Raw genomic sequence first — 22491 nt, forward strand, 5'->3', positions numbered from 1 at the left:
TCCTGTGCAAGTCAGCAGCTGCACCAGACAGGACAGGTCGCCGCACTGGGGGTCTGGCCTTTGCCTCAAGGTCCCAGCACTAGCACTCGCCGTGTAAGAGCCTTGGGACCTGGCCTTTGGCACATCAATGGTTATCAGTTGTTCTACTTGGAAAACCCGTTTCCACTTTGGGGCTCTTTAGAGATTATATCAGGAACCCCAGGTTGATAGTTATTGGACTAGGCCTTCGAAGTCCCATCAGCTCTGAAAACTTCTAGCTCAGGACCCTGTTGGCTCCCTCAGACCTGCCCCGGCCCAGCCTGCTTGTTCACGCACAGTGGTCCCAGCAGCCCGGCCAGCTCACTGCAGCTCCAGTACTTCCCACAGGACACTTTTTCCCTGGGGCAGAGGCGGTGTCCCACCCACTGCAGCCCCAGCTCCTCTTTGGACCCACGCCGGTGTCCACCACCCCATCCTTGCCCAGGTCATGTGTAGTGCAGGATGCAGAGGGTACAGAAAGGGGTTTCCCATCCAGCTCCAGTCTCCGTGACCGTCACAGTTTCCACAGGGAAAAGCTCTTTTGTGGGATGTGGTCAAGGCCCAAGGAGGCCAGTCAGGGTTGAGTTATGTGTTACTGCTCACCCGCGCTCTTCTTGCCTCCCTCCCACTCTGACTAAGCGCGGGCACTGAGGCCTGGTTTCTGAGCTGCCCCGTTTGTAGTGCCCAAGTGCCCCCCCCCCGCCTCGCCACCAGGGGCACCGTGACATCAGAGTAGCATAGTGTTTCACATGGTCATCCCACTTGAGGTAGACATCACCAACACCATTGTAGATGAGGAGATGGAGGCCCAGGGAGACGGAGAGTTCTCACTGGCAGACAGGTGTTCGTTAAATATTAGATGGCACTTGGCAGTACGGGGCTAAGCTCGACCCCGACTCTGGTTTCCTAGTCAAGCTCATTCCACAGGTGCCCACTGCTTACACATGGTTTCCACCTGGCCCCACCGGGGTGGGGAGTAGGGGGATGCAGGTCAGATGGGAACTAGAGCTCTGGGCCAGGCAGGTGGGGCTCTGCTCACCTGTGACCAGAACAGGCCTGGGACGGGGGCTGCCCAAGTTCCCTGTTCTGTCCCCAAAACCACATGGCCTCTGGGCAAGAAGTCGATAGGAAACTGAGACACCTGGTGGTGAGGGAGCCGGAGGGTGGTTTTCCACAAAGAAGACTGGTTTGAGCCAGTTCTCTGTTTGTGTCGGTTCACACGGCCTCGCCATGTGGGGTTTTATGATGTTTGCTATTGCAGTCCCCGTCATACACAGACCTACAAGGAGGGCCTGAGACCACATTTACAAAGGGCTGTGAACTGCAATTACAAAGTAAAACACACGAACCCTCAAGGACAGAGTTTTACATTTTCTAGATAAAACTGCAGGTTATGGAGAAGTTGCCATTCCTTTTGGCAGCCATTGCTTTCGACCTAACTAGGCGTTTGGGGCTGCAATAATTTTTTTTTCCTCTCAGTCTTGGAAAGTGTCCCACAGCTGGAGCCGCCTGCTCTCAGCTGTTTGTTTTTCCTCCTCAGAGAGGGACTTGGGAACATTACCCCCAAACCCCAGAGGAGCGGGCAGTGCTAAGAGGTCTCATGTGCCCGGGACACAGACCCCAAGCACACGGGCCACAGGCTGCGCTCTTCCTCCCGGAGGCCTGAAGGTCCTGGTTGCCCCCCAGAGCCAGGCCGGCCCCCACCCCCACCTTTACAGTTGAGGGCAGAGCAGCTGGGGGAAGGGAAAGAGGATCCAGCCCAGGCCCCAGGCCAGGCCCCGAACTCCAGTTGTGAAAGCCGAGCTGGCCTGCATCGAGTGGCTCCCAGGTGGCCCATTGATCATCCGGCCGGCTGGCTGTGGGTGGGACTGGGCAGAGCCCGAGTAACACTCGCCTGCAGCGCCTGGACCCAGCCAGGCCCTCCCCTCAGTCCCGCCCTCCCCCCAGGGGGTCAGTCTCCAGACTCAAATGAGGCTCAGTTCATCTTCCTGCCCCACCCCATCCCAGGCCTTCTCTTAATTCCCCTTTGGGAATGTTTTGAACTGTGGTGGAATAGAATAACGTAACACTTACGCCACTATAGCCATCTTTAAGCGCACACCTCAGTAGCGTTAAGGGCGTTCACATTGCTGTGCGACCTTTACTGCCATCCACCTCCAGAACTGTTTCCATCTTCCCGTAGGATACTCTGTACCCTTTAAACACCCACTCCGTGTTCCCCACCCCTAGCCCCCAGAAACTACCATGTTGTGTCCTGTCTCTCTGGATTGGATTACTCTAGGACCCTCATGCAGTATTTGTCCTTCTGTGACTGCTTCTTTCCCCTGCTATAATGTCCTCAAGGTTCATCCATGTGGTGGCATGTGGTAGGATTTCCTTCCTTTTTAAGGCTGAATAACATTCCTCGGTGTGTGTTTTCCACTTTCTATTTCTCCACTCACGCATTAACGCACGCTGGGGTTGCCTCCCCCTTTCGGGCTGTGAACAGTGGCTGTGAACATGGGTGGAAGGCTATCTGAGTCCCTGCTTTCGACTGTTTTGGGTGTAGGCCCAGAAGTGGGATTGCGTGCCCTAGGGATGTTTAAGCCAGATTGGAGTTGAAGGTCGAACATGACATTCTGACCACTGGGAACTCCATTTGCTGGGGGACAGAAGAAGTTAAGGGAACATAAAGAAGAAACCCCAAAGCTAAAGGGATCGTGAACTTGCGCCATCCGCCAGCTCTCTTTGCACAACCATGTCACTCAAACAAAACTGGGGCAAAGTTGTTATTAGAAGTGCAGATTCCAGGGCCTGCCCCATTTCTAGATGAGGACGTCCAGGCTCTAATCTCAGAGTTACTCAGGTGCTCCTGATTTGCAGGTTTTAGAGCCACTCCCTGACATTCCACTCACGGGGCTGAGATGGCAAAAGGAAACTTTAGATGCTCTGTGGTCCTGGGGACACTCGGGAGCGTGGGTATTGATCGGTCCCATGCACCCAGTCTTCTGGCGGTCAGATCCTTGGGCATGGCCATTAGCCCTGCCTGGCTGGGTTGTCTGTTACAGTCTGTGTTGGTTTTCTGGGGCTGCCGTAATAAAATACCACAGACTGGGTGGCTTAAGTCATAGAGACTTAGTTTCTTATAATTCTGGAGTCTGGAAGTCCAAGATCAAGGTGCTGGCAGGGTGGGTTTCTCCTGAGGCTCTCTCCTAGGTGTGTAGATGGCTTCCCTCCTGCTGCCCTCAGTGAGATTGTCTCTCTGCGAATGCTTAGTGTCTTTTCCTGTCTTACGAGGACACCAGTCATATTCTATTAGGATCCACCCTACAGCCTCATTTTAACTTAATCATCTCTTTAAAGACCTTATCTCCACATACAATTAACATTCTAAGGTACTGGGATTGGGATTTCAACAAAGGAATTTGGGGGTAAGGGCCACAGTCCAGGGGTGACTAACCTGCGGTCCACAGGCCTCATACAGCTTGGGATGGCTGTGAATGCAGCCCAACACATAATCATAAATTGACTTAAAACGTGATGAGATATTTTTGTGGTCACATGTCACAATGTACTTAATGTGTGGTCCAAGACAACTCTTCTTCCAGTGTGGCCCAGAGACGCCAAAAGGTTGGACACCCCTGGTTAGCCCACAACACTATCCTTTTCTCCTTCTTTCAACAGATGACAATTTTAAGTTCTTTTTGTTGCTCAAACGTAATAATGCCATCAGGAAATATGACATGACTCATAATTTCAATAGTCTAAAAAATCAATTATTTTCAATAATCCCAGTTTTCTTTTATTCTTCCTATTTGTGTGTATATTTGCTTAATATTTTAGCACATGCATTTCCCGCATTGTTATGTAACAGACCTCATAGCTGTCATTTTTAGGGCTTCATCCAAGTCCATCTAGTTGATGCACCATGATTTAATTATTCCTGGATTTTTCATTCATGACGCTCCCGTTTTTCACTGCTACGAATAAGAGGGCAATGAGTTATTATCTCTGAGCTATTGTGTTTCCCTTCTCGTGGATTATTTCCTCGGGGTTAATTCCCAGGAGCGAGATTCTTGAACGGAGGATGCGGACATTTTTATGACTCTTGATACATTTTGCCAAATTGCTTTTCAAAAGTATTTTACACTGTCATCAGCAATGTATAAACACACTAGTTTCCACCAGAATCTTGCCAGCATGATGTAGCACTTACCTCATTATCTTTAGAGAGATTTTATTTTGTTTTATTTTGCATTTCTTTGATAGCTAATAATCTCACAAAGTTTTTCATACATTCGATTATTACTTCTATCACCTCTTAAGGAAACTGACCCTTTCAGCCTTTTGCCTGCTTACCTATGTGGGGCCAAATCAGATACTTATTAAGCACCTACTATATGCTCACTACCGTGGGGTGCTATGAGGTGACCAAAGAAGTAAGACCTAGTTTTTATAGTTTCCAGAAGCCTACAATAAACACTCACATTTTAGTTATTGCTGACTTTTTTGTCCTCGGGCTATTGCTTTGCACACTGTGTGTGCTTAATAAATGTTGTTAAATGCAGTTCAATCCCAGAGAGCATGTTTATGTGTTTTGTGGTTCACAGAGGTATGCATTCAGTTCAAAGGAATGCAGAACGAGTCCAGAACGAGCCTGGAATCCAGAGGAATAGCCCTGACCTGAGAATCTACTGCGAGTGGACACAAAGTCCTCTGCTCGAGCATTAGGGAAGACGCTCTGGACAGCAATTTTAAAGCCAAGTTTGGGGTCTGAGGTTGGCAGCATGAGTAACTGCATGATGTGGCTGCCCCCCCAAAGTGATTGCAATCAAAGATACATTCACAGAGGTGTCGTGTGTAGGACAATGGAGGCGACTGCGCTTTGGACTCCACGCAGACTAGACAACTCCACAGCGCTTCAGTGCTGGTCTTCATTTTTTCAATCTTTTAATTTTGAAATTATTTAAACCCACCAAGAAGTTGAAACCATTGTATAATGAGCACCCATATACCCTTCATCTTGCTTCACCAATTTTTAACATTTCTCTAGTCTCTGTCTGTCTCTCCCTCTCACCCCCTCCCCACTATAATCGCTATGTTTACTGCTGTGGAACCATTTGAGAGCCAGTTGCAAACTTCACCCCTAAATACTTTAGTATGTATTTCCAAGAACAATGACATTCTCTTATATCACCACTTACAGCTATTAACTTCAGGAAATTCCATGTTGGCACAATACAATTATAAATATATAGTCCACACTGACTCTCCTCAATTGCTCCAGTAATGTCTTTTATAGCAGTTTTCTTTTTTTTGCCCCGAGGCAGGACATAATCCAGGGTCGTGTATTCAGCTGTCCGGTGTCTTCCGTCTTCTTTGACCTAGAATGGCATCTAGCATTCATTATTTCATGACATCAATGTTTTTGAAGAACACAGGTCAGGTGCTTGGTAGAATACCCCTTAATGTGAGCTTGTTTAATTGTTTCCACATGATTACGTGTAGGTTAAGCATTTTTGGTAGAGACGCTTCGTGAGTTCTGCTCACAGCATCATGTCAGGGGCAGCCATACTGTGGCACTTTGTTCCTTTATAGGTGATGTAAAATGTGGTTACTTGGTCGAGGTCTTTACTGTGAAGGTACCTCCTGTTCCCTTTCTCATGAAGAAGTGACCTGTGGGACACACTTTCATACTGTGTAGAGACACTGTTTTCCAGCGATCTTTCTCTCAATGGTATTAGCATCTACTGATAATTCTTGGCTTGAATCAGTTATTCCAAAGCTGGTCATAAAGTGGTGTTTCCTTCTAACCCTCCTCAGGGTCCTTCCCTCTCTGAGCTCTGCAGTTGTGGATGGAGGCAAACACCAGAGGCCTGAAGTCACCCCAGTTATGTGCATCTTGTCCCAACCCCATCATTAGTGACGTCGTGTGGGCAGTTTGACACGGGCCATCGTGGGAGTATTCATACCCCAGGGACTGGCCAGCACTGCAAAGTGGGACCATAGATTTTTGTCCCGGAGAACCAGTTGTTAAACATTCACCACTGGAGGCAGAGAAGCTGAAACACATTTAAAGAAGAATGATTTGGGTAGTGAAGGGACTTGAAACCTTAAGGAAAGGGGATCCATCTTCCAATATTTAAATAACTGTCTTGTTGGGAATCTTTACTGTAGAGGAGGTAATCCCTTAACACCCCACCAGCCACGCATGTCACTGAACGAGTCCCATACCCTGCCTTGCCCCCACCACGGACCTTCCTGGGGGAGCTGGCAGGGGGTGGCAGGGAATGCAGAGGCTGTAGGTCACCTCATGAAGGGGAAGGCTTGCTTCTCACTCTGATCCTAGAGGAAACAATGTGGATGCAGACAGATGTGAGGTGCAGAGGACATGGAGTTCCTGCTAAATGGCATTCATGTTCTTGGTGAAGTGGGTCCAGAGAGTTGCTTCTAAGAATGAGAGGTTAAAGCAGGCTTAAGCAGTAAGGGGCATGAAGAAGGTTTTGAAGAGCAGCTAAGGGGATTTTTTTTTTTCCCAGCCCAGCAATTCACTCAAGGCAGTTCAGCTCCAGGTACATCCAAACAGCGTAAGAGTGAACCAAGATGGCACAAGTCTTTAGCAGGACTGTGTGGTCCAAGAGGTAAAGCAAGGAAGCGAGGTGGCTGCAGCTGCCCTGGGCTGGTCACTGATGAGTACAGAAGTAGGTAATCTGCCCAGAGGCTCGGGGCATTTGAAGCATCTCTGCATCCAGGCACAAGAGCGATTCAGGCATAGCCAGAGGAGAGCTCATGGGGAGGGTTAAGTTATAGGATCAGTCTGCCCATTGAAGACAGTGGCAGGTCCCCTTGTGGTGGCAGAGCTGATGAGCTTGGTGGCAGCGGTTGAAAAGAGAGGAGTCAGCATTCTGGATCTCTTTGGAAAGTACCAAATAATTTTCAGGTCCTAAGGAAAGTAGGGTGGGGGGTCCCCAGGGGTGAAGGGGTGGAAGAGCTATGTGTTCAGGCTGCCAGAAAGTCACTAACATGAGGCAGTTGAGGAGTAAAGGTGAGTGGAACACTCTCCATTTAGAGTTGCAAGACTGGGGGCTCTGGCTGGGTAGTACAGTTAGTTAGAGTTGCAAGACTGAATCTCGAAGCCTGGCTATCACTAGCTGGAGGTGTAAAAATCATTTCCTCTCACTGCTCTCAGTTCGTTATCCAATACAACTACAGATTGAATGCTGGTCCAGCATTTAAAATTAGGTAATGTGCATAACAGCACTAAGTAAAATGTAGAACTCTATGGAAGTGTTAGATTTATGAAGGTGAATCAAGCAAATCAGATAACGAAGAACGGAGAGGCAGCTTGAGTAGAGGATATCCATGAATACCAATGGTATGAATTTGAATAGGGCCTTGCAATATATATATATATATGTATGTATGTGTATATATATATATATATGTATGTATGTATGTATATATAGGGTTTTCCTCCCACATATTTGATTTCCTCAAATGAGATAGCACCTCCCTAAAATGTGTAACAGTGCCCGGCCTGTAGTAAGCGCTCAACTACTCTTTCCTGTAGTCCTCGCAACAACCCAAGGTACATGTTCTTAATTCTGCTTTTAGACGAATAGGGAGAGACTCATAATGATGAATTTCCTTGTCCAAGAGGAGCAAGTTAAGTGGTGGGTAAGACTTGAACCCAAGCCTTAGGATTCTAACTTCATTATTCCTTCCTTTCTAATCGATGTCTAAGGACCCATTTAATTCCCAGAGTCTATGAAGTTCTAAGGTCTGCTTTCTGTATGTAGCCTTTTGCAGTTCACACGATGCTGTAAGTGCTGTAAGAAAAATTGGAGACATGAGATACAGTTTTTATTATAGCATGTTAAAAGTTGTTGTTAAAATTTCTTCCTTTTGTAGAAACATTCCTGAACCCACAGAATACCATACTGCGGCTGATGACTATCACTGGCACGATTTCACGTTACTCTTTTGCAACACTAAATATTTGCAGTACTAAAGACAGCCAACCTCATAATGCAAGATACTCTGGGGACCAGTTAACATCTCCAAGCAACTCTCACTCCTAGTGACAGTGTTTTCAACGGGAAAAACTCTGCTTGTCGGGGTGGGGACGATCTTTGCATCATTGTCCATGGTGATTTGTGTACAAGGGTAGGTGCGTAGATTGATAGACGAATGGGTGGCTGGGTGGGTGGGTAGATGGACACCTAATCCTGGTTCCCTTGACAGCAGAGTGCGGTGGTACAAACAGAGTCGAACTGGGTTTCAAGACATATGAGCGGTAGCCCTGGTTCTGCCACCAAACTATCTAGATGACCTGGGACATTTTTCATTTTTCTCAGCCTTTGTTTCCCCATCTGAAAATGAGATCTGTATGATAATTAAGATCAACTTCGGCTCCGAGCCTCTATGATCTTATGGCACCGTGGGTCCACCCTTTGAAGAACAGCAGTGGGAGAGATCTGGCACATGAGCTGCAAACCTCGGGCCCTGAAAGAGGAAACCCGATAAGTTCCTAGATGCCTGGCAAGTCTGGCCCAGAGTTTTTACATGTTTATTAGTGAAAACAATTTCCAACCTCCTTAGAGTATTTTATGACAGGCTCAACAAGTGAAGAAAGATGGACCTGAGAAAGTTGGCCAATGGGAGAGCTCACACCGCTCCAACTCAAAGCCACATGGAGACTCTGGGGAGCGGACACTGAGCTGTTTGAAAACAAACGCTACAGAACAAAGTGTCCAGACCGAGAGCAGCAGGGAGATGTGCTTGCCTCCCTCACTGATTTTAGCCTGTGGCCTCATGTGACTGTGCCAGGAGGCACACTGGAGGGATGGGGGAGGCCCCTCTAACCCAGCCTCCTGCTCGTGGGCCCCTGCTGGAGCAGGAGGGACAGACTGGGGTTTAAGTCTGGACTTGCCATTCCCGGGTAGTGTGGTCTTGAACACACCACTCAGTCTCCCTAAGCCTCGTCTGTAAAGCCGGACACAGGAACCTGTTTTGTGTTCTTTCATGAAATGGTCAGTCAAGTGTGGCCACAGAGGAGATGGAGGAGAGGCTCAGGGACACTAAGTTTATTGTACCCCTCACAGGCCCTCGAGACAGGAGGATGGCACACCACACAGGACCAGAGGGTGGTCAAGAGGCAGAAGACGGGAGTGAGGGGAAACCCTTAGGCCACGCCCTTTACTGGAGTTTGTGGGAGAAAGGCAAGGAGAGAGGAGGGTTGGTAAATGACTTAGGGTTGGCTAGTCTGAATTATTTTGGTGGGCTTTAGACTGTGGCCTCTAGTTGCCTGGTTCCTGGCCCTGGGATGATTAAGGTGCAGGAATATTGCCGTTGGGGGCCTGATATGGGACGTGTGGCCTCGAGTTGAATATCAAAGGCATGCTCCCTCCTGGACTGTTTGGTACCCGTAAGAATTGGCTAGCTCAGCGTGGCCCGCTGAAGCTTGGCAGGGCGACTTCAGGAGCTGCATTAGAATAACCACACAGAGACATCTTGTTTACAACACCCGATTACAGCGTCAGACCATCTGCTTTCACGGTGTGTTTGTTTGTCTTCCCTCCGTGGTGTGAAGCCGAGAGGAGGGTCTGGTGGAGAGATGCTGGAGCTGGCATCAGAACACCCGCACCCAGTTCCGGTGTGGTCCCCTCTTAATGATAAGACCTTTGAACATTTATTTAATTTCTCTGAGCTTTAGCTTTCTGCTCTTTGAAGCAGGGATAATAATGCTTACTTCCCAGGTCATTTTGAGGGTTTGGTGGTGTGAGGCACATGGGGAGTCTGAAGTATAGGTAAGAATTTGATACGCGAGAGCTAACTACAGTGGAATCCAGGGATCTCTTTCAGAGTCTGACTGTAAATGCAAAACACCACACTTGGCCCTTGCACAGGTGACCCCTTCCCTTCAGCAGAGATTTCCCATCGATACGTGTTGTTCTGAATTGTGTCATCTACGATATTGCGCTGGCCAGCGTTCCATCCGCTGTTGGTCATCAATAGCATATGATTCAACCGATCTGAGGATTTCATATCACCGGACGCCATGTCATTCAGAAGCACCAGGGCCTTCCTCTTCTTCAATCTCCAGTTCCAGGAGGCCGCGGGCTCCAGACAATGTTGCTTCTTACCGTGTCTCGTGTGTGTCCCTCCTCGCCAGCCTGCCAGGCGTGACTCTGTCCAAGGCCCTCCTCTGTCACCAGCACCACAGCTGCCTACCCCACTTCCCGCCTCCAGTTCCCATCCTTTCCAGGTCATTCTCCGTACTGCTCACAGAGGCATTGGACAGAAACGCACACAGAAGCCATCTCCCCAGGCTACTGAAGAATGGTCACTAGTTATACTACCTGTATCCAACTTCTTCCGATAATCTTGATGTTGGGTTTAGTGGTTTTTGGTTTTTTCCCCATGGAACATTTGGAAGCACATTCAAACAGAGGAGCCTTAAAACAGGTTCTTCGTGTGTGTGTGTGTGTGTGTGTAGTTTTCTCCCGAAGTAAACAGGGAGGCAAGGAATTTCTTTCAACTTCTCTATAAATCAACCCTCCTTATCCCCAGCCGACTGATTCCAGGACCCCTCAGACAGCCAGTCCCTCACGTAAAACGGCAGGGCATTTGCGTATAGCCCGTACCTGTGTACAGGCTGCAGCAGGGCACGCCTACACATCACCTCGTTTGTGCGAATTCAGTGTGGTGCTCCATGCACGGCAAATTCAAGTTGCTTTTCGGAACTTTCTGGGATTTTTTCCCCCAAATACTTTCGATCCAGGGTTGGTTGAATCCGTGGGTGTGAAACCCTGCGGTACAGAAGGCCAACCGTATTTACCAGATCCACATCGTGAGTTGGTACCTCACACATGTATTGAATAACTTGTTGCATGAATAAGCAAATGAATATCCTAGATTCAAACTTATCTGTGGCCTCGTAAGACAATGGAAAATCAAGGTGTGAAGAAGCAAAGCTGCAAAGGAGGATGGGAAGACAGTTAGCCTCTGCGCTGGGGGAGGAAGGGATGCTTCTTGTCACACCCTGGGATTTCAATGGAAGTCAGAGCTCAAGACACAGGCTTGGTAGTTTACTGTGAAAAGTGATCCTGAGAAGCAGGAGTAGGGGCTGGGGAGGTCAGAAAGGAGGAGAAGCAAAAGCAAGGACGTGTCCTTCAGCTGGTTGCCACTGTGGCCACAGGGGCTCATCCTGCCAGGACCTTCTAAGGGCCTTTGTATTAAGGGCTTGCAGAACTGTCTTCTGTGGAGAGTTTGTATCCACCAGTTCCTGCTCACATAGGTCAGGGTTTCCCGAGAGTCAAGTCCATGCATGAATGAGGTCCAGTTGAGTCCCACAATCCCGAGAAGTCCCAGAAGCCCTGGGGCAGACAGTAAGAGAGGAGCGATATAGATGAAGTGAGGGGCTGCCAGGTTATACCCACCCACAGTTGGTCAGGTAGCCCTGGCTGCAGTGGAAGCTGGGCTGAGAGAGTGGGAGGCGGGACCAAGGGCTGGCCTGTCTGTCTCTGCTAGTCCAAGTCCTTCTATTTCCAAGAAGGGATGCGGGCACTTCTGTGCCTCATAACACTTTCCATTTTCGATCATTCACTTATTCACCTATTTATTGACCACCTACCAGGGTTCAAGTTTCCTGTTGGGCACTGTGTTAGTCTAAACAGTAAGTTCCTAATTCCACTTGTGAATTCACAAAGAATTAGTCTCTTTCCTGTTGGATTTATGCACTCTACCGAAATGCGGGGTGTCCTGACATTGTTGGAAATGATTGCAGATACGCTAGCCTCTGAAATGGGAATCCTGGGGTCAGTCCCTTCAATAGCAGCCTTTTGCTTTATAATCCATCCTGGATCCCTTTTCCACAATAATCACGGTGAATTATCGGAGACTCTGTCTGCCTGGCCCCCCAAAAGGGACACTTGTGCCAGGAGCACAGAGGACCGAGCCACGCCTCTGGGGAAAGTAATAAACACAGGGCTGGGGCTTTCCTCCTCTGAGGTCGTGGCCGTCGGCTGGCCACCAGCCAGCACGCGCACTGCGCACTCCCCAGTTCACAGCTCCGCTCACCTACGCGCCGCCAGAGACAGGAGACAGGGTCGTGTGTAAAGGACAGGCACCTGGGCTGCAGCCACCCCACCGTTTCAGGGGCAGTTTCAGGGGACAGTTCCTTTGCCCGTTGGTTGGGTCCTGCCTGTAAGACCTAGAATTGACCACCTTCGCTCGCGCACTTGGAGAGCCCTGCTGTCTCTGAACTGACAAAGGCACTGCAGGTGGGCGCTCAGGATACCACACCATGCAGGCAAAACTGGCGCCCCCAGGAGCCACTGGTGGGTGAGTCTCCAGACTGACAGCGCATCAGAAAGCACAGGCTACCTGTGCAAAGACAGAGCCTGCCGGGTTCCTTTCTCAAAGGGGCCCCTTCCCATCTGAGGAGCAGGCTCCCTGCCGTGTGTGTGCTGGGCTGGCGGAGCCGCGGGCCCAGGAGCCAGTCTCCAGTTTGTAAAGGCTCATCCAGGACATACTGCTGAGCCAGGCCGGGGGCATGTGGTGCTTAAACATAAAAGCTCGCCCCAAATTCACCCATCTGCTGCCCTCCTCTTGGTCCTTATGAATGTCCCCTAATACTTCCCCTCCCCCATCTGCTTCATTTCCCCTGCTTCAGCCCTTCACTTACAAAACACAAATTCAAATGTAAAAGTATCAAAAATTTCCGGAGAAAGACACCAGGACATTAAGCCCCAAGCCCAGGGCCCTGTGAGCGTGGAGCCCTGGGATTGTGCTGGTCGCACCCCGTGAGGCCGGCTCTGTCTTTTCCTATATCTGGGGTGAGGGGAACCCTCATGAAAAAATGCGATCACCTTAAGTGCTAAAGATGTACTGATAACCTCTGCATTAGGCCATCCTGAATGAATATTATGATCCCCTTTTTCATTAACTTTTTGTTAAAGTCACACTTGTCCAGATCCCAGTAAAGCCCACCCAGTTTTGCAGACCACCTGAAAGAAGGCCCCCCTGTCTTTTTCTCAGTGTTTATGTTGAAGTGCTGGCTTTGCGGTTCATATCAGCCCCACCGTCCCCACACTCTGCCCTCAGTGTGACGTTCTGTGGGTTCCGAGACTCACCTTCCTTCCGGCAGCATCGCTGGCCTGCATGAAGCAAGGAAATGAGCCTGGACTTGGAACCAGGCGGGTCCACCTCCTTCTGGCAGGATGGCCTTGAGCTAGTTAATTGCTCTAGTTTCTTTTTTTCCTTCTGTCAACTGGTGATACCATCTGTCTGCGGGCTTGGGGGGACCACGTGAGAACTGTGAGGCACTCAGCAGGGTTCTAGTCGCTGCATTCCCATGGGCACCTCTGGGAGACTCCTCAGATGCCACTTCTTCATGCTCTCCCAAACCTCTGACACGACCCTCCCGCTTGGGCTTCTGGGACTGGTACAGGGCCTCTGCTCGGCAGCTGCTGGTGCATGCCACCAGTGCCCCCCGCCCAGGAAGGAAGGGGAGGGAGGAAAAGCATGGGGCCAGCAGGGCCTTCAGATACTCTGTGGCCTGAGCCTACTTTCATGCTCTGCCTGAGCTTTTTCATCTGAAAATGGGCCTTAAAATGCCACTTCACAAGGTGGTCGGGAAGACGCAACTTCTGGTAAGAGACTAGGACCAAGTATGGCATACAGTAGGCACTTAAACAAGTCACCTCCTGCCCTGCTTCCCGCTATGGATTTTGGAGTTCAGCATGTGGCTGACTGCCCCAGCAGCAGGTGCAGAGGACAGAGTGGGATTGAGGGGTGAATGACCCTTATTTTATGCTTATGGCCACCTCTAGACTTCTCTGTTTTCGCCCTTAATTGGGATTATGAATATGTACCTGCCCTGCCTGCTTCCCAAGGTTATTTAGGTTGAAAAGTGAGGCAATAGATGTGAACCTGTATACGAATATGAAGGGCTGTTAACATCAATGCCCCAGGTTTATGTCACTGAGCATCAAACAGAGTTCTTTGCTTTCTTTCTCCCAATGCACACACAGATCTGCCTGCGGGCATTATGGGTGTGCTCAGGGAAGATGGCCTCTCTGGTCAGTCACATTAGGCACCGTGACTTCACCAGCACATGGTTGTTTTTCTCATGAACGTAAAGGATGCTTATGGAACGGGAAGCTGACTTGGGACTGGGGTGTGCGTGGGAAGGGGATGCTGTGCAGACAAGGAGGCTGCCAGAGAAACTTTTGTACCAGCCACTTAGCCCAGGGCACAGCCTGAGGCCAATATTAATACATTACTCATATACTATTGCAAATTCTATATTAATGCATTAATTAGTGGTCAGCAATTAACACTGAATCAGAATCTACATTTGAATCTCTATATGATTCCCGCCAAACAGCCTGACTCCAGCTTAAGTTTATGATGGGGACTCACTGCCTTCATAGCTCCTTAGGAATTTGCGTGTCTCTTAAAAAGTTTGTTCTGTGCCTTCCGCCCTTTCAGCAGTATCCCAAAGTGGTCAAGAGCTGGGAGCTCTGGAACCAGACTGCCGGGCTCAGTCTGTCTCCTTCACCTACTGGCTGTGTGATCTTGTCAGCCACTTAACCTCTGCATGCCTCAGTTTCCTCATTTGGAATAGGAGGATAATAATAATAGTTATCTCACAGGGTGGCTGTGGGATTGAGTGTATGGGCAGTGCCTGGCACATAGTAAGGACTCTGGAAACGCCAGTCAGTATTGTTATCTCTGGTTTATTTTCCCCTTTGCGAAAGCATGAAAGTTGAAGAATAATTAAAGCACATGAAAAGTAAACGCACCAGGCAGAGAGATAAATGAACTGTCTGCAGAAACACGAATTAAGAGAGTTGCACTCAAAAGGAATTGTTCCCTGTTGACAACAGCAAGCATCTGGAAGAAATTAAATGGGGGAGACGATGGGTGGTGTGGCGTGTGGGCTGAGAACACACTGTGGCTGTTAGAAGGAGAGACTCCATTTCTGGGGTGGGCAAGTGATCCCCCCAAAGGGAGGCTGCTCTGGGCTTAAACAGCACGACTGGATGCCCAAGGAGTATTTACCCCTGAAGATAATTTCTGTTCTGATTAGCACGGGTACCTGAAATGTCTGTATCGTTCCTTTGAGCTAATGCATTGCCTTAAAAAGGCCACTTCCAAAATGCAAATACACTTACTACAATAACATTTCATATCTGTGAAATTATAATATGAAAATTATAATAGTGCACCGAGGTTTCACCAAAACCGGCACAGTTCAAAATCTATAATGTACGTATAACTTCTATCATGTAGGCAAAACTTTTGGGAAGTGATTTGGCTGGAATTTTTGAGCCCTAAAAATGTCTATACCTTTTGATAGTTGATTGGTAGATCCAACTTCTGGAAATCTATTGTTAGGAAACATTTCAAAAGAAGGGAGACCTTGCTGCATTTCTGTTCCATGATAGGAAAAAAATTAATAGTGAGGGAATGGGTGAGTTACAACACATCCCCCAGCCCCCAGCCCCGGTGTGCCTGAGTCCGTGCAGCCCACGAGCTTCCGGGAGCCCCCGGAAGCCAGATGCTAATGGTTAAGGTGCACACGCCTCCCCTTAGCACTGTGAGGTAGCTGCTTATAACCAGGGAAAGGAAGCTCTCCACGAGGAAGAGGGGAAGTCACTGAGGAGAGGGTTTGCCTGAGGAAGGAAACACGGGATCGGAAGAAGGGTCGGAGGAGGCAGAGAAGGGAGGGTATCAATATAAAACGTGCACCCATCCAGAGGGGCCCTTGACACAGTAGGTGGGCAAGAGGGAAAGGGACCCTGAACTCGGGAGGCTAGAAAGTGTTGCCTAGGGCCTGGCTGAGTCTGCTGCAGGCGTGGCTCCCGCGAGCAGCTCTGGGGCGGGTTTATGGGGAAGCACCGGGTTCCAGAGCCTGCAAGTCATCTGGCTCCATATGACTGACTTGCTGGCTACCCAGCGCCACTTTAACAGCTCTGATCATGAAAGAGGACAATAATGGTACCTGCCTCCTTGACCTGAGAGGAGAACGACACACAGTATCATAGGGTGAATCTCATGAAACTACTGGTATTCAACCATTGTCAACATATAGAAATGACCACTTCATGTGGATGGACCTCATGCATATGAGGTTCCCGGCAGTTCCCAAACTAGTCTGCACCTTGGAATTATCTCTGGCTTAAAAAATCTCACAGCACAGGTCACACCCAGACCAATTCAATCAGAATTTCTGCAGATGGGACACTTGGCCAGGTTATGCTAATGGGCAGACAAGTTTGGGGACCACTGGCTTAGCACAATGCTTGGTTACTGTTAAGGCGCGCAGCCACAGCCCCTCTGCTTTCCCTTCATCCATCGTTTATGAGCAACTATTGCACTCCAGGTTCTGGCAGGGCCTGCCTCTTGGGACCCAAGGACCTCCCTAGCGGCACTCATTTCTCGCCTTCTTCATCCGCAGTGTCCAGGCCCCGAAGCTCCCCCGACGACCTGAAGGTGCTGACACGCAACGTGAACCGGCTGAATGAGAGCTTCAGGGACCTGCAACTGAGGCTACTCCAGGCTCCGCTGCAGGTGGATCTGAGCGAGCAGGTGTGGAAGGTGCAGGATGCGCTCCAGAACCAGTCGGACTCGCTGCTGGCGCTGGCGGGAGCCGTGCAGCGGCTGGAGGGCGCGCTGTGGGGGCTGCAGGCGCAGGCGGTTCAGACGGAGCAGGCGGTGGCTCTGCTGCGGGATCGCACGGGCCAGCAGAGCGACTCTGCGCAGCTGGAGCTCTACCAGCTGCAGGTGGAGAGCAACCAAAGCCAGCTGCTGCTGCGGCGCCACGCAGGCCTGCTGGACGGGCTGGCGCGCAGGGTAGGCGTCCTGGGCGAGGAGCTGGCCGACGTGGGCGGTGCGCTGCGTGGCCTCAACTACAGCCTGTCCTATGACGTGGCCCTTCACAGCACGCGGCTGCAGGACCTGCAGGTGCTGGTGAGCAACGCCAGCGAGGACACGCGCCGCATGCGCCTGGCGCACGTGGGCATGGAGCTGCAGCTTAAGCAGGAGCTGGCTATGCTCAACACCGTCACAGAGGACCTGCGCCTCAAGGACTGGGAGCATTCCATAGCTCTGAGGAACATCTCCCTGGCCAAAGGTAGGGAGCCCACAGTGTCCGCCTGTTCAGGACTTTTCCCTGTGCACCCTCCCCAAAGGCCCTCTCCAAGCTGACTTGACATCGGAAGCCCATACCTCCTTTATTAAGGCTTGCTCTACAGGGCCCTGGGAATTTCTGCCCAAATGGCCTATGCCCATTTTCAGGCCTGTACACACGCCTGCGCGACCCCACCCTCAGAGAGTGCACTCGGTGTCCAGGCCCCTAGGCATGACGATGGCCAAGGGTGGCGATGGGGGAACTGGGTAGTCAGAGCTTGGATGTGCCAGCTGGAGTCTCCAGGAGTTTGGGGCGGGGGTCAGGCTGCAGGCCCAGGCTGGGAGGAGCGAAGTGCCCCTCTAGTGAGATGGTGTTCCGATGGTAGAGCTCCAAGGAGTTGGAACTCCAAGTTTGAACCTGGCCTTCCAGACTGTAGAGAGCAACACAGGGTGGGGCAAAAGTAGGTTTCCAATTGAGAGTCAACAAAACGCAGGGTTTATTCTTGTATTATTTATTAAGTATTGTATTATTTTCCATGGGAACAATTGGAAATTTGCCCTACTCTGTATTTATCAAGGTAGAAGAACATATTTAATTTAACAGATTGTCAGCTTCATTTATAACTCTTACATATAATGGCAAAAAATGCGCAGGCCTCCATTTGCACCCCAGCTCAGGGCCCACAAATAGTAGAGCCTTTGAACCAACCCCCCCATCTTCCACCCCCCTGTCACTGGTCCCCACACCCCTCTCTCCCGCTCCTTTCTTCTTCTCTCTGCCCTGCACATCACTGTCAGAGGAAGCTTTCAGGAAATGCACTTTTCCTGCATCACCCTCTCTCCCAACTCAGAACTCACCATGGACCCCCCAAGTTCTGCCGCATTCATTACAAACTCCTTAGCTTCACAGTAGACAATAATAACACCATTTTGAACACAAGCGGTGTCAGATACGGTGCCAAGGGCATCCTCTGACGGTGTCTTTTTAAAACAACACGTGCACTGGGATTCCGAAAGCCGCTCCCAGTTGCCGGCTAGGAGGAGATGGTGCCAGGTGTCTCTGATCCCAGCGCTGGCAAGCTTTCCATTGCATGCGTGTCCCCAGCCTATCTTTCCTGCCTCCTCCTGCAGCTGTTCCCCTAATGCAGCGGCTGCAAACAGAACTGTCTGCCAGGCCAGGGGAGCAGCGTCAGTAAGTAAAGTGACCTCAGTGTCGGGCGAGTAGTGGGAGATACGGCAGGTCCAGCCTGTTTCGGCCAGGCATTGACAAGGTCTTCCTATTTTTCAAGAGAAACCCAAAATGTGGAATGTTCTAGAAAATTTTAATTGTTTAACACTGTGAGCCAAAGGCAACACATCTGGGGGCCACATATGGTTCATGGACAGCCAGCTTGCATCCCCTGGCCTCTGTGGAGCATCCAGTCCAGTGGAACGTATCTTGTCACTGGCCCAGAGACAGAGCCCGCCTTGCTGACTGCCATAGCTTTACTCCAGCTGTGCCTCCTACTGCAGTGCCTCCTTCTTCCTCTTCCTCTTCAACATCCAAATCCTTCTGATCTCACTCCAGCCCTTGTCCTCCGAGAACCTCGCCGGCCTCTCTAGCTCACCCAAGTCTCCCTCTTGTAAGCTCCTGCGCTTACCAGAGCAGAAAATGGTAATGATGGAGCCTCCCGTTCACATAGTACTTCCCGGTTCACAGTGTTCGGGGTATGTTATTTTGTTTTAAAGTGGGTCCCCATGACTAGCTGTGAGGCTGATGGAAGGCAGGTTTCATTATGGAGGGCGGGGTAGGGTTCCTGCAGAAAAACAACTGAGGCTCCAGGAGGAAATAGCTGATTTACTCAGGGCTGCACAGCTGGTAATGATCCGACCATGGACTTTGGTTTTCAACAGCTTTAATAAGGCATAATTTACATGCTGTAAGATCCCCCCATTTAAGTGTACAGTTCAATGACCAGGCCAGGACTTTTAGCCCAGTGTCCAGCGCTCATTCTGCTACACCAGAGTCTACCCCCAGCTCTGCATCCCTGCGTCCCCCGGTGCCTGACAGTGCGGCACATGTAACTGGGACTCAGTAAAGGTTTGGGGAACAGCCATTACGTCTTGAGCCTGGGCAATCAGAGGACTGGTTTGCTGGTCCTGGGTCATTTTGTGTTTTACCTGTCAGAAATCAAAGGAGGGCTAGAAGTAGAATTTCTTCTTTCAGATCCACACCACTGGGATCTTAGCTTTTCCCATCGTCTCTTTCCTGTGACCTCTCCTCCCCACAGCAGGTGCTTAGTAGTAATAGCAGCTACACCAAATCATGACCTACTATGAACCAGACATTTTGTCAGCATTAATTCTCTAAATTCTCATTAATTCTCTAAGATATTCAGGACCCCCAATCCTCCCATTCTGCAAAAAGGTATTATTGTCCCAATTTTATAGATGAAATAACTTTCCCACTGTTTCTTATGCAATTGGCAAGTGGCAAAGGTCAGAAAGTGGGTCGTTCTGGCTCAGAAACTATATTCTTGTCACTGACCATCGCATTTTCCAGGTGGAGAGAAGGGAGCATGGTCCCTTGGACTCCATTCCTGTACTTGGGGGGTAGTCTCTCCCAGGCCCTGCTCCCTTTCTTCCTCTTCTAGTCAACAGGCATCACCATGCTTCCTTCTGTGATCCTCCTGGGCCTCTCTGAATATTTCACATCCTGGTTCTTTCATTTCCAAGCCCAGGTCATTTATTTGCCAAGGTCCTTCCAGTGGAAACCTCCAAGTGGTCTTTCTTTGGTTCTTAAACTAAGTCTCGCACTCCATTCTGTTGAAATAAAAGTTTCATCTCAGCCCTGCCCAGGCCTGCCTTCCAGTCTCCACGCTTTGCATTCTTGATGAGCTGATGGCTCCTCAGAGGGAATCCCCACTCGGCCCCTCTGGCTCTCAGGATCACCCCTGCATCTGGTATCACCCTTTCCCATGTCCCTCTCTCATGGTTGTCAGGGACCCAATTGGTATGAGTAGAGAATTCTGTTGGGCATTTCTGAATGTACTTACCATTCAACTTTAATGAGACAAAACTCTACCCAGGTCTTTGATAAGGGTGCTTTGTCAGATAAGCTTCCCTGCATTTCTAGACTGCTGTCCGAGTGGCCTTTCTGCCCTAGCTTTGTCCAATTCCTCTCTTAGTCTTTACACACACACACACACACACACACACACACACACACACACACATTTTCTCCTTCCTCGCTCGGGATCCACAAATATTCAGCTATGTATATTTTTCAAATACGAGCTTATTTATGTTATTCTTGAGCTTGACCCCAAAAGGTTCTCATTCTCTTCCTGTGTTATAGTTTTCCCTGAATCTCCTCTCCAGTTTGTCTTTTGTGTATATTCACCGCGGTGCTGTTTTCTGCTTTGGGTTTTCAGCACTAATCAGGTCTGTTGAAATCTGCCTGTGGCCTTGAAAGCAGCAGAGAACCTACTAAACAATCAGAAGAGGAGGCACGCGGTTGTGGTGGGGAGGGAGCAGCAACCAGAGGGAGGAGGCACTCCTGCAGGGGGAAGGCAAGAGCAAAGGCCTGGAGGCAGAACTCTCCCCCACATTCAGGTGGCTAGTTGCTAGCTGGTCATTTTATAGAATCACAGAACATGAGCGTAATAATAGGTCTCTGAAATCATCCAGTCCACTCTTCTCCTTGAGGACCCTGAGGCTCAGAGAGGATAAATGACTTGCCCAAGTCAAATCCCGAGGCAGTGGCCCAGCTGGTAGTAGAAAATAACATCTCTTGAGTCATGAAAACAAGCTGGCAAAGCAAATTTACCTGTGGGCCGCTTTTTCGAGAAAAAAAAACAAAACACCATCTGGTAGAGAGTCCAGTTCAACCAATGTTTATAAAGGGATGGCGTGATGTTGAGGAGCCTCGGATCCCAGGCTCGCACGCTGGGTCTGGGGCCACCAGTGAACAGAGATGGGTCAGAGGTGCTGCGTGTCTCTGATCAGAGCAACGTGGAAATAGTGCTTCTCCTCCACTAAGGACAGGGAAGCATGGGCTGGCGACTCCCTGGGAGGGTTGTGAGGCGCTCTGTCATTTCCCCTTCCATGTCTAGCTCAGCTGGGAAGGAAGTGGAGAGCATGCTGTGAAAATTAGCAGTTGCACCCAGCCCCGCCCACCTCCCCATTTTCCCTTGAGGCTCAGGGGATAGCTGGCCTTGCAGGCCAGGACCGCAACACTTCTGGGTCCAGGTTTCCTCATTGGTGAAATGGGGCTGACAGTCCCTGCCCCGTGTGCCTGTTCAGGGTGGTGGAGAGATGCGGGAATGAGGGAAGTGAGAGAGCTCTCGAAAGTGTCCCTGTAATGGCACTCAGAACCCAGTGCCCCGGTGACATCAGGGAAGTGGGAGCAGAGTGAGTGACTGAGGAGCTCCGCCCCTGTCAGCTGCCCCCAATTTAGCATGTTCTGGAGGTGGCGTTTACGTCATGATTTTGGTCACTGCTGTGCTGGCGTCAGGCCCACTCTATCAGCTGTCGTGAGAACTTGTTCTTGGCAGGTTTCGGTCCAGATTCCGGCACACACAGGCCCCCCACCCATGGCTACTCCCAGGATCCGGGAAGGGAGAACAGCTTGCGTTTCCCTCCCTGTGGGCTGGTTCCCAGAAGAATCCTGGTGTTTCTCCCACATGCTGGGTCACATATTCTTTGTTTTGTTCTGGAGACACTCCAGCTGGAGCGCCTCACAGGCGGCCAGGCGAGGGCAGAACGGCCCTGGGGGCAGTGTGGGCAAGCGGGCCAGACTGGTGGGCAGGCTCCGAGAGGGGACCCCAGGCACCAGGGTCCTACTCTCCACGCCCCTCTAGGAGGTAGGCAGGAAGAAGAAGCTGGCATACCAGACCAGAAGCACCATGGAGGGGGTTTGGGGGCTGCTTTCATGGTTGAAGAGAGATAGACCCCGCTCCTCCTTATCTGAGCCCACCTCCATGCTCTGGACTCTCCAGTGGTGGAAAAGATAAGAAAGTGACATTGTGCAAAGTTGAGAAGTTAAAAAGCCTATCTGGGTACTACTGGGGCCACTGATGCCATGATGGCTTCTAGGACTGGCCAGAAGCTGTTTTTTCAGTCGCTACCATGTGCCAGGGACTATGTGAGGCACAGGGCCACAGAGAGAGGAGCTCTGGCCCTTCAGAGAGGCCTGTCCTCTTTGGGGACCGTAGGGGACCACTCTTGAGGTGAGTGGCCATGCCCAGCAAGTGGGCACAGAGTGACCTGACCAGGCTCAGGGGTGCACCCCATGGGGAGTTTGCACATAGTAATGTCTGAGGCCCTTTCCAGCTCTGAGATGTGGGGGCTCTGCTCTGGGGCCCTGAGAGATCA

At 50.2% G+C, this 22491-nt stretch overlaps 1 protein-coding gene across 2 annotated transcripts in view; it reads left to right on the forward strand.

The window, feature by feature from the left end:
• SCARA5 (scavenger receptor class A member 5) overlaps positions 1 to 22491 on the forward strand; it is a 103730-nt gene that overhangs the window by 45633 nt on the left and 35606 nt on the right. For both annotated transcript variants that reach the window (XM_053911727.1, XM_053911726.1), the window contains exon 4: positions 16466 to 17140. In XM_053911727.1, the coding sequence (XP_053767702.1) occupies positions 16466 to 17140 (675 nt within the window). The remainder of the gene's footprint in view (positions 1 to 16465; positions 17141 to 22491) is intronic.

The sequence above is a fragment of the Desmodus rotundus genome, chromosome 9, assembly GCF_022682495.2.
Source record: "Desmodus rotundus isolate HL8 chromosome 9, HLdesRot8A.1, whole genome shotgun sequence".
Classification (NCBI taxonomy): domain Eukaryota; kingdom Metazoa; phylum Chordata; class Mammalia; order Chiroptera; family Phyllostomidae; genus Desmodus; species Desmodus rotundus.